Source organism: Silurus aristotelis, assembly GCF_946808225.1.
Source record: "Silurus aristotelis genome assembly, chromosome: 20".
Classification (NCBI taxonomy): Eukaryota; Metazoa; Chordata; class Actinopteri; order Siluriformes; family Siluridae; genus Silurus; species Silurus aristotelis.
The window spans coordinates 5,475,851-5,487,255 of NC_139593.1; the positions used below are offsets into that span (position 1 = coordinate 5,475,851).

Genomic DNA, 11,405 nt, shown 5'->3' on the forward strand with positions numbered 1-11,405 from the left:
GTACGTCCCCGAGTGGAGCGCAGTCGTGAACTGGAGTGATGTAGCTGAGGTTGAGGAACTGTCCGAGCTGACTTTTCTGTTTGTGATATCCTGGGTTTCCTGGGGTGTGCCCTGGCCACGCCGACTTCAGATTTAAAGACATTTTTGGAGCACTGAACTGCTGATAGTGGCATTCTGATAAGAAAATAACACACACACCGCTCATATCACATTTTTAAGAGTCTGCTTGAAGATCAGTCAAGGAAAGTAAAATTCTTCCATTGATAAGTAAAAACTAAAATAAAGTTAAAAAAACATTTGACTTAAATATGAAAAGTAAAAGTGGGGATCCATAAGAACTACAAACTATAGAAAAGGTTTGTGGAGTCCTGATATTTCACTCTTCAGGGAAGATGTTCCACCAGATTATGGGGAGTGCTTGTGGAGATTTATAAATTAATCAATAAACAAAAAAAATATATACAGACAAATAAATTAATGCATGAATAAACAAACAGAATAACAAATGCATATACAATATATTAATTAATTAATTAATAAAAAAGGAACAAATGAACAGACAAATAAATAAATAAATAAATAAATATACAAAGAAAGAAAGACTTGTAAAAAAAAATCAACCCAAATTCCTGAGAAATCAATAGCAGACTAATATCATCTGATATGAAATTTTTTATTAAAAGAATGCACAAAAATTGTAAAAAAAAATGAAATAATAAATCTGATTTAAAAACATTTGCATCTGCCATTCGCCAACAACCCAAATAAATGCTGTTCCTTCAATGTGGAGCTTTTATACAGTACCATTTTTAAATATTTCTTACATATTTTTTTCTCATTTTAGGAAAAATATCCGGATTGTTCGATCCGATTCGCATCCAGAACATAATCAGTTATAAAATCAGCACATTTGAAGAAACCTTCATCAAAAAACAAACTTTGTCGCCTTCTGAGCGCATTCCACAAGACGACCTTCACCATCATAAAGAGAAAATAAAGCAGTTTGCGTTTCTCTGGATGGTGCCACACCCATCCCCCGTCCGCACAGTCAAAGCCGAAAGAAACAAAACATCTCCTTTAAAACGTGCGATACTATCAGAATCGGCTTCACGGCTACGTGTTCGACATGTTTTTCCTCTTTATACAGTACCTCCTCGCCCTAATCGCTACCGCCGACATGCTGCCAAGAATGTACAGCACGCACGGTTAGAAAGGCATCTTCACCTCTGATGTTCTTACTCATCCGCATGCTATTTTAATCCGAACGCATTCTCGATTACATCCATTAACACAAAACTCCGTTACTGATACCACTTCATATATACACTATAAGCACCAAAGTGTGTGTTTTTAAACACCCCATTCTACATTTACTCTTATAATAAGTTCCCATTGTTCTGGGTAGATGTTCCACTAGATTTTGTGGATATTTGTGAGAGATTTCATTCATCCACAAGGATGTTAAAGTCAGCTAGTGATGTAGGTGAGGTGAGAAGGCCTGGGGGTGCAGTCAGCATGAACAATTCATCTAAAGGTGTTCAGTGGTGGACAGTAATGAAGTCAATGTAATTTGTTACTGTAATTCAGTAGTGTTTTTGTGTATCTGTACTTTTGGTGAAGTATTTCTATTTCCTTTCACTTTGACTTCAGTCAGATTTCTTACTTTTTTCACTCAACTACATTTTGTGAAATCGGTCGTAATTTTTTAGTTCAACAAGAGACAGTGGCAGTGAGTAAAAGACAGGAGGTGGAGCTGGAGGTAGCAGAGCAGAAGATGTTGAGATGTTCGTTGGGAGTGACGAGGATGGACAGGATTAGAAATGAGTTTATTTATGAGATTGAGATGGTTTGGACATGTGCAGAGGAGGGACATGGGGTATATCAGTAGAAGAATGCTGAGGACGGAGCCACCAGGAAGGAGGAAAAGAGGAAGACCAAGGAGGAGGTTCATGTATGTGGTGAGGGAAGACATGCAGGTAGTTCTTGTGAAAGAGGCAGATGTAGAGGACAGGGGGGTATGGAGACGGATGATCCTCTGTGGTGATCCCTAATGGGAAAAGCCGAAAGAAGACGAAGAATTAGGCTCCGTTTAGAACTTTTGATTGGTTTCTACTTATCACCAACATGCAGTTCAGCATCAGTTCAACAGCATGCAGAACATTTGGAGAGGAGTAAATGATGGAAGAAACTCCTGACTCCTGAATTTGTGTGATTTTTTTAAAGCAACTGAAAAAAAGGTTTTGGTGCTGATCAGTGTGCTCGTGTGCTATTGCACGATTTTATAGCATATTTTATTGTCATGGCAACAAACAGGGCGATGTAATACTTATAATGGAGCTTAAAAAAAAAACAAAAAACAAAAAAAACACGTGACTTCAGACATACACGTTTGCGTTATGGGTAAACTGCAGAGTTTATTCTTTATTCTGAGACGTTGTGTGTCGTCTATTTAGCAAATGTCTCCGAGCAGGATTTAAAGTAATTCGTATGCGCTCCTATAATAATATATACATACATATTATAACATCCATACAAAAAAAATAGCTTGAAAAATTTTAGAAAACAGGAACTGAAACAACACAAATTCAGAGCTTCGAATGAGAAGTTACAAATAGCTGCTTGAGAGAAACAAATGAGTCTGATAAAGGAAAGACCGATCGCTCCATCGGATAAACATGGAGACGTGAGTGGGGACTATTTAGTGCAAGGCTGAGATCATCCGGGTCTCGCTCTCACTGCTCCTGTTTCTCCTGCGCCGTCCCGGTGACCAGCAGCAGATTGCAGGCGGTGAACTGGACGTTAAGGACGCTGCTCGTCTCGCCCATGTAAACTCCGACCAGCTCGGGGCTGGAGCCGTCCGGAGGCACCGCCCCCCCGCCCCCGGCGTTCCGTACGTCCCAGACCCGCACCGAGTTATCCAGAGCTGCTGAGGCAATAAGGGAGCTGTCCGGGCTGAACGCCAGGCTGGTGATGGCGCCCGTGTGTCCACGCAGCTCCTTTAGGACACCACCTGCTGCCAAGTCCCACAAACGCAACCGCTGGTCCTCACCTGCAGACACCAGATACCTGCGAGGGGGAGAAAGGCATGAACGTATGACAATAGCAGAGGTTGAATGATTTATCAGTTTAGCCGATTTGATTGATGGAATCCATAACGATAGTTTTTCCGGGTTGCGTTTAAGAAGGTCCGCTGTCCTTATACAGTACGACAGCGGCCTCTAGAGGTGAATCAACCCACATGCTGTATCGCATTCATGTTAGTTCATAGTGCATTAACTAAAGTACTAAAAGATTAAATTAATTATTAATTAATTTAATTTTTAAAATACTTCTAAAGCATTTATTAACTTCAGTTAAAGCGTTTCCATAAATCCAAACAGAAATGCTTTGAATGGCTATCTTAAAATGTCTTCACCTTCGCCAGGGCATTGAAATGACATTTATCTTTTGTTAATAGTTAGTTAGTTACACTATAATTTACTGCCATGTCAGCTACTCTTTTGTTAATAAGGTTCAGTTCTATTTTACATGAAGTGTTATGTTTGTTTTTGCTTTGTTCCGTCCAGTATCCATTTTAAGAACTCAGTTGATTAATCGGTTATTGGCAAGTACGATCCAACCTGGCTATCGGTATCGGGAAAATCGATTCTAGAAAATAATTCCAAATATGGTCTCATTTTTCAGTTCTGTCCAGAACAGTAAAGAAAAAAAAAGGAAACAAAATTTCACACATCCATATACAGACATCGCTAATGTTTCTTTTTGTGTCCAGCTTCAAGAATTTGATTTAAAAGCAGAAAATCCTGACAATTGCGCATATCGAGGGAGTGAATAAATGAATGAAGGATGGATAGATAGAATTTATTAATGACTCAATAAATTGAACGAATAAATAAATAATTATCTTGTGTTTCTCAAATGCAGACATTTGCTAAAGTATGCTGCAATAATTAAAACAGTAAAGTAGAACATATCTTTAGAAAATTAAGTGTAACAGACACACACACGTATATGCACATCTGTACTACTCAAATTGGGTCTAAATAAAATATAAAAATGTGTAAAACCCCATAATTCTGTATTTTTCAGTTTTTATTTATTTTGCCTTATTGAAAATTTGCTTTAACCTTTTTTTTTTTTTTTTTATATTTACTTATTTATTTTCTTTTATTTACCATAAAAAAATTATAAAACAAATTCCTTGTAAGTGCAAACTCAAAAAAACTCAAGATTCTTTCTGATTTCAATGCAAACTATTTAATTACATTTATCCATTTATTTAATTGTATATAATCAATTAAATTTGTACCAATTTAATCGATTACTAAATGTAATCAATTTAATAAAAAAAGGGTATGCATTATGATTTATTCTATTACATTTTTACGTATAAGATTTTTTATTTTCAACTGTTCTGAAAAAAAAAAAAAAAGAAAAAAAAGATATTTTTTGCATTTCTTCACCAATGACTATACTGAAATTTAACCAAAGTGTGACTTAAAAACCGCTGTACGTACCGAAGCGTGAATTTTGTGTATCGTTACGCCCCTGGAATATCGATATAGATTATATATTTTGGTGTCTAACCTGCCATCAGGTGAGAAGGCGAGGGCCAGTACGGGACCCCGGTGTCCGGTTAGCAGACGTACTGATCCCCCGTGTTGCGTGCTCCAGAGACGGACAGTCCTGTCGGTGGAGCCTGTAGCGATGTAGCTGGAGTTGGGATGGAAGCGCACGCAGTCGACGTCGGCCAGGTGTCCGGCGTAGAGTCGCAGCGGGTGAGCGCGGGCCGGAGTCCAGAGACGAGCCGTGGTGTCGCGCGACGCCGTGCAGAAGTACAGGCCGCACGGACTCGCCGCGATGTCCCACACGGGGTAGGCGTGGCCTCGGTACACAGCAGCGTTGCTGAAACCGCGAAGCTCCCAAAAGCGCACGGTGCAGTCCTCCGAGCACGAGAGCAGACCCGCGGAGTCGTGCAGGAACGTCGCGCCATACACGGGGCCGCTGTGGCCGCGCAGGGTCTTCATCTCGCTGCCCGACTCCTCCTCCTCAGTCTGAGTCAGAAACAGGAAGGACGGCTTTAGGACATCGTAAATACACACCCGCAATATCTTAGACGTCTCACCGTGTCACTCACCTCCTCCTCCACAAGGTCACAGGCGAGGCGTATTTTAGACACGTTGGCCCTACAAGGTCCTGCCTTCAGCTTTCGGGCTCGGAGGCTCCACAGCTTGAGGGCAGAGCTGTCGAAGGCAGCAGCCAGCAGGCGGCTATCAGGCGACACCTCTGCAGCATTCAGAAGCTGCTCAGTGTTTTCGAAGGCGTAGAAGCAGACGGTGGTGAGGGACGGAGGACCCTCGCGAACCCGCCTGATGCTGTCCTGGAGTGCCTCCAGGGCGGCCTCATTCTGAGTCGGTAACCCTGCCGGGACATCCACCGACTCTGCCCCGTCTGACCCGTCCACGCCCAACCACCCGCCGGAACAGGAAGTGGAAGTGGAGTTTCCTGTCGTCAGCCCCGTCCCGTTGAGCTGGTAGTCAGAGCGGCGCACAGCAGAAACTTCCACCTGTGGAGCAGATTTTCATTCATACACCTGAGAATTTATTAATAATAATAAGTATAAACATCATTAGCCGGTTTTCATTAAAATTATGAAACCAGATTTCCAGGAGAGGAGCTGTGACCTGTAGGTGTGTGCTGAGCACCCTGCAGAGGGCGCTATTGTCGTCACTCTGGAGGTAGCGCAATAAGTAGGTGTAGGCCTCATCGGTCAGCTGCACCACGTACTTGTGCTCCAACAGAGAGCTCAGTTTGGAGTTGGAGGCCACGTCCTACACAAACACACACACACATACCACACAGGATTGAGGAGGAACGCAGGGGAACGCAGATAGAAGTGAAGTCCAATATTGAATAATAATAATGTTTGTTATTGTGATGGTGACGTGTTTGTCAGGATTTGTGCTGAACTGCACTGTGTTATGGGTTAGTGAGGGACCTGAGGTACAAGCCATTGCTGTTTAACACTTTCACTGGAGGCACCACTGTCATCATGTGACTGAGCTGAGGTCATGGTCATGGTAAACGCCCTGTGGTATGGGTCGCTATCGCCATGGTGACCAACCTGTGGTATGGGTCACTGTTGTCAAGCTGAGGTGACCAATTTGTGGTCACTGTTGTCATGGTGACTGAGATATAGTATAGATCACCTTTTATCATTGGGACAAACTGGTCACTGTCATAGTGGCCGACCTGTGTTATAGGTCACTATCTTCGTGGTGACCGACCCGTTGTATGGGTGACTGTCATCATGGTGAGCGCCATGTTGTTTCGGCCGCTGTTGTCATGGTAATCGACCTGTGGTTTGGGTCGCTGTCGTGACAGTGACCGACCTGTTGTATGGGTAACCATCAGGACCTGTGGTATAGGTTGCTGTCGTCATGGTGACCGATTTATTGTATAGGTCACCTTCAGGACGCCCATTCCTTAGGTCAGTTACCATGAAGGTGACACCCATATGTCAGGACAGCACAGGCAAAGTGCATCCACTTCACTGTTGTCATGGTAACTGACCTGAGGTACATATCAGTGCCAACATGTCAACTAATCCGAGATGCACATCGTTGTTGTCGTGGCGACTGGACCACAGTGTTCGACTGGTCTGTTGTTCTGTCTTTATTATTTTGGAAATATGACCCATGTGTATCAGGTGTCTTGTCGTCATGACAACTGCACAGAGCCGTGAGAATCTGACGTTAAGGCATCTTTTTTTGTCCCAAGCCACTATGACCGTGCAATCCCCCCGTCCCCTGCCCTGATGTGTGGGGGCTACGACGGTGTCGATGTTGCCGTGACTGACCTGCGGAGTGACGATTCCTCTGAGATGCTCCACCATGGCTCTCTGCTCGGCCTCCTGCTGGAAGGAGGAGTGGAAGCGGCTAAAGAAGGAGTCTACCGCCCCCTTCAGGCCACAGCGCGCCATGTCCAGGTGCAAGTAGATAAAGAGAGGGAAAAGTATGGCGCTCGCCTCCCTGCCCAATGGCACCTCGGCCTCTGACACACACACCCACACACACACACACACACACACACACACACACACACACACAGCATTAACACAGCATCCACTGCTCCATCCCTCAGCTTTTAACCATGAACCCAAGACCACAAATTGGCAAGTTAGCTCTCGTCATTCCAACAGCGACACCAAACTTACCCAGCAGGAAGCTGCGTAACCTGGAGAACTGAGTCTCGTACTGCTGAGGGTCTGACTGGCACGGAGCTGCAGAAACCACGTTCCCGCAGCTGGACTCTGTCTGAACTGCAGAAAGAGAGAAATAGAAATTTATCATGCACAGAGAACGACCAGTTTTTACCAGTTTGGTGAAGGTTTTCTGAAGCAGGTGATCACTTCTATAGACAAGGTTCATCTGGGGGTTTGTCCTGCATCTAGAAGTGCGAGATCAGTGTGTGTGGACTAGAGGTCGACCGATTTATCGGTTTTGGCGATCAATTGTCACCGATAGTTGACTGCAGGAAACTTTTAGCAAAAATCCACACTGATGATGCTGACATCGCTAATTTTAAGATTGGCTGTGATATATAATCCATCCCTGTCCTCGTATATATGCCTACAATTTTATATGACCTATTTAATAAATATAGACTAGAAGCATTGAAATTATTGATACAATCTGAAGACTATTTAATATTGCTGTTTAATAAAAAACAGAAGTGTATACTATATCGTAATTGAACTAGAACACAAAATAAGGCAGAATCTAAATATCAGGGTCAATTCAAGTCAAATTTAGGACCTTAATAAGACCATAAAGAATTAAATTTAAGACTTCACGGGAAAAAAATTCAATTAGAATTTGGATAAAAGTATTTTTAACTGAATCTTTTTTTTTGGTCCGGAGAATATAAGGACTTAACGTTTATTCTCTCTCTTCCCTCTGCCATTTTTGAATGTATGCCACAATCTTTCAGAACAACAAAGAGATACAAAGACAAAAGTTAAAAGGAAGGGTGAACAACGCTTTGAGTTCATGGGTGGTTGGGACACGATACTGCAACTTAAATGCTTTAAAATGGCTTCCAAATATCTGTTCACTGTAGCGGACACAATTATAGATCGCTTTGATTGCCATTTTTACGGTTTCTCCTCCTGTAACCTTCTGTACTAGAAGAAGAACTGACGCACGAACAGACTGTGTGAGAAAATCTCCGATCGATTCAATTGTTTAGCCAATCAACCTTCTCTTCTTTTGTTTAATAAAAAATGAATATGCATGATTGTGTCTAATAAATCCCTTGGGTGTAATGGAATTTCACGTTTCTTTGAGATTTGACATGACATACAAAGCTACCTAAAATTGCGATTTCTATAAAGCGTATAAAATTTTACTAGAACTGGCCTCATTTTATTTTAAAAGGTGGATTTCCACGACAATAGTTTTTCCGGGTTATACAGCACAAGAGCGGCCTCTACGGGCAAATCACTGATGCTACATGCTGTTTGTTTGTCTTTTATTCTTTTTGGATGTAACTGTTTTTATTTGGAGTGTTACTTATGGCTTCAGTTTAAATGTATTTCTGATTTATTTATATTATAATTAATATATTGACTTTATTTAGCACTTTTTTATGATTCAGTACTGTTTTTTTTTTTTTGGGGGGGGGGGCCTCGGGGGTTTATTGGCATGAGGCCCGGCTGCACTGTTTCACACGCACTATAACGCGGTACAATACCCATGAGGTGCGCTGCCATATCCTCTGTAGATTGAGACAACTTGGTCCCTTTCAGCGAACCGTCCACGTCGGCATACTGGCGTCTCTTCAGGTACAGCGCCACGGCGTGCTGGATCTGCTCTGTCCGGCCGCGCTTCATCACCTGGCGAAAGGAAAAAATATATACGATATACCGAGCACCATGGAAAAGTTTCAGCCAGGGAAAAAATGCTGTAAATTAAGAAAGTGTTAAAAAAAAAAAAAAAAAAGCGTTCAATAAACAAAATGGTAAACAAGCAAACAGAAAAGAAATCTGGGTAAAAACAGTATTTGGTGTGACCACTCTTCAGCCTTCAGGTCTTACTTGTGCAAGTAAGTTTAATGCGACTCAGAAGAACGAGTCGTCTCAAAGAGCGATTCCTTCATTCTAAACGAGTCTTTAATGCGACTCAGAAGAACGAGTCGTCTCAAAGAGCGATTCCTTCATTCTGAATGAGTCTTTAATGCGACTCAGAAGAACGAGTCGTCTCAAAGAGCGATTCCTTCATTCTGAATGAGTCTTTAATGCGACTCAGAAGAACGAGTCATCTCAGAACAATTCATTCATTCTGAACGAGTCGTTTCAAAGAGCGATTCGTTCATTTTCTACTAGACGCACGTGAGAACAAAGAATCGCAAAACAGAATTGAGTAGTTTCCCTCACGACTCTTCAAGTTCAAGTCGTTTGTTCTTTTGTCGTGTGACTCCCATAGATGCTTCACAATGCAGGAGATCGGTTTTTTTTGCGCCGAATCTTGACATTATTGTTACAACAACTATGGGAGTCATGTGACAAAAGAAGCAACGATACGAAACAGAACTACTTATCGTGTTTAAGGCCATACAGCTAAGGATAAATCATATTTTAATTATTGTAACTCTAGTCACACTTGGTGTATGTAGATGTTTGGGATTTACTTATTGAATATTTTACCTTTTTTAATCAAATGATCTAAATGACTCAAGAAAAAGATTCAAATAACCGAGTCAGTAAAATGATCCGATCTTCACATCACTAGTTTCATCTCATGGGTCCTACACAGTGGCAGGACTGAACACAGCAACAAGACACAAAGGGGTTCTACTGCATCAGCAGTGTCTTTCCCAGGCAAAGATCTCAAAGCAGATCTGCTCTTTAATCTATTTTCAAGAAGAACAAACAAATCAGACAATGTTGAGGAGCGCAGACGAAGTGGCCAACCAAGGAAACTTACTACGGCAGATGAAAGACATCATGCTTCTTCCCTTCAACATCAGAAGATATCAAGCAGTGCCATCAGCAAAGAACTTGAGAATACCAGTGGGACTCTGTTGCACCCATTTAGTGTCTGAAGAAGTCTGACCAGAAGTGGTCTTCATATGCCCTGAAATATTATAAATGTGGAGCAGAAAAATAGCGGCAGATGTTCTGGACTGATGAGTCAAAATCGGATCTATTTGGATGTAAATGTTTGCTGAAGTGCTGGACAGCGACACAATAATTAGCATCAGCAGGCAACAGTGAAGCATAGTGGAGGTTTCCTGCAAGTTTGGGGCTGAAATGGAGTTGAATTAATGGTGTCATCAATGCTGAGAAATACAGGCAGATTATTTACCCGTCATGAGATACCATCAAGGAGGCATCTGATTGGCCTCAAATTTATTTTGCAGCAGGACAATGAGCCCAAACATACAGTTAATGTAAATAGGAGCCGCCTTCAGTGTAGAGAAGAACAAGGAGTCTTGGAAGTGATCGTTCCCACAGATCATCGAGTCTGTCTGGAATTATATGAAAAGACAAAAGGATTTGAGGTGTTTAGAAACCCAAGATGTTTGGATGGAAATTATCTTTGTGGTTAATTTCCACGATGTTTGGAACGAGATCATCCATCTGTGGTTAGTTCTCCAAGAGGGTTGGAACACCAAGATGGTTAGATGGGGATTATTCATTTGTGGTTAGTTCTCTAAAATGGTTCAAACAACACCAAGGTGGTTATTTCTCCAAGATGGTTGGATGGAGATCATCTATCTGTGGTTATTTCTTCAAAATAGTTGGACGGAGATCATCTATCTATGGTTATTTCTCCAAAATGGTTGGATGGAGATCATCTATCTATGGTTATTTCTCCAAGATGTGACTGGAACTGCAATGTTCCTTCACGAGTGTGTAGATGTACCTAGCAGAACGGATACTGTTCGAAATGGATACAATTCCTGCAAACAAACTCAATAAATCATATCATTTTTGTATCTAAGACACTTTCCATGCCCGTATCCCAAATAGTCCCCTATTACACATAAACCGCACTAGGTAGTGTACACACGCCTGTTATACTCATCCCCTAGTTAGTGCACCGATATAGGAAGTGCAGAACTATTTGAGACTCTGCCCCATAATGCCCCAGCTAGTCATTAAGCTCGGCGCTGCGACGTCCCTTTATAAAGACATGTCGGTGTTTTGAAGGCTGGTGTGTGAGAGACCTGACACTCACTCTGTCCGCGTCTCCCACTGAGGCCAAAGAGAAAAAACAAACTGATGGGAAACAGTATAAAAAACGTGTTAAAGTTTACACGGCTAATACGAGGCGCCAATTATAGGCGCCATGACTACCGGCTTCCCACTTCCGGTCCCGCGTGAAGCCACATACAACACC

At 42.1% G+C, this 11,405-nt stretch overlaps 1 protein-coding gene across 1 annotated transcript; it reads right to left on the bottom strand.

Moving 5' to 3' along the window:
* Positions 1-659: 659 nt before the first annotated feature.
* On the bottom strand, positions 660-11,405 carry taf5l (TAF5-like RNA polymerase II, p300/CBP-associated factor (PCAF)-associated factor). The gene is made up of 8 exons (XM_083521988.1): positions 11,244-11,405; positions 8,755-8,896; positions 7,217-7,321; positions 6,860-7,053; positions 5,685-5,831; positions 5,138-5,566; positions 4,588-5,054; positions 660-3,066 (listed from the first exon to the last, which is right to left on the bottom strand). Exons 2-8 carry the CDS (start codon positions 8,891-8,893, stop codon positions 2,733-2,735), a joined length of 1,815 nt encoding a protein of 604 aa, XP_083378114.1. The 5' UTR covers positions 8,894-8,896; positions 11,244-11,405; the 3' UTR covers positions 660-2,732.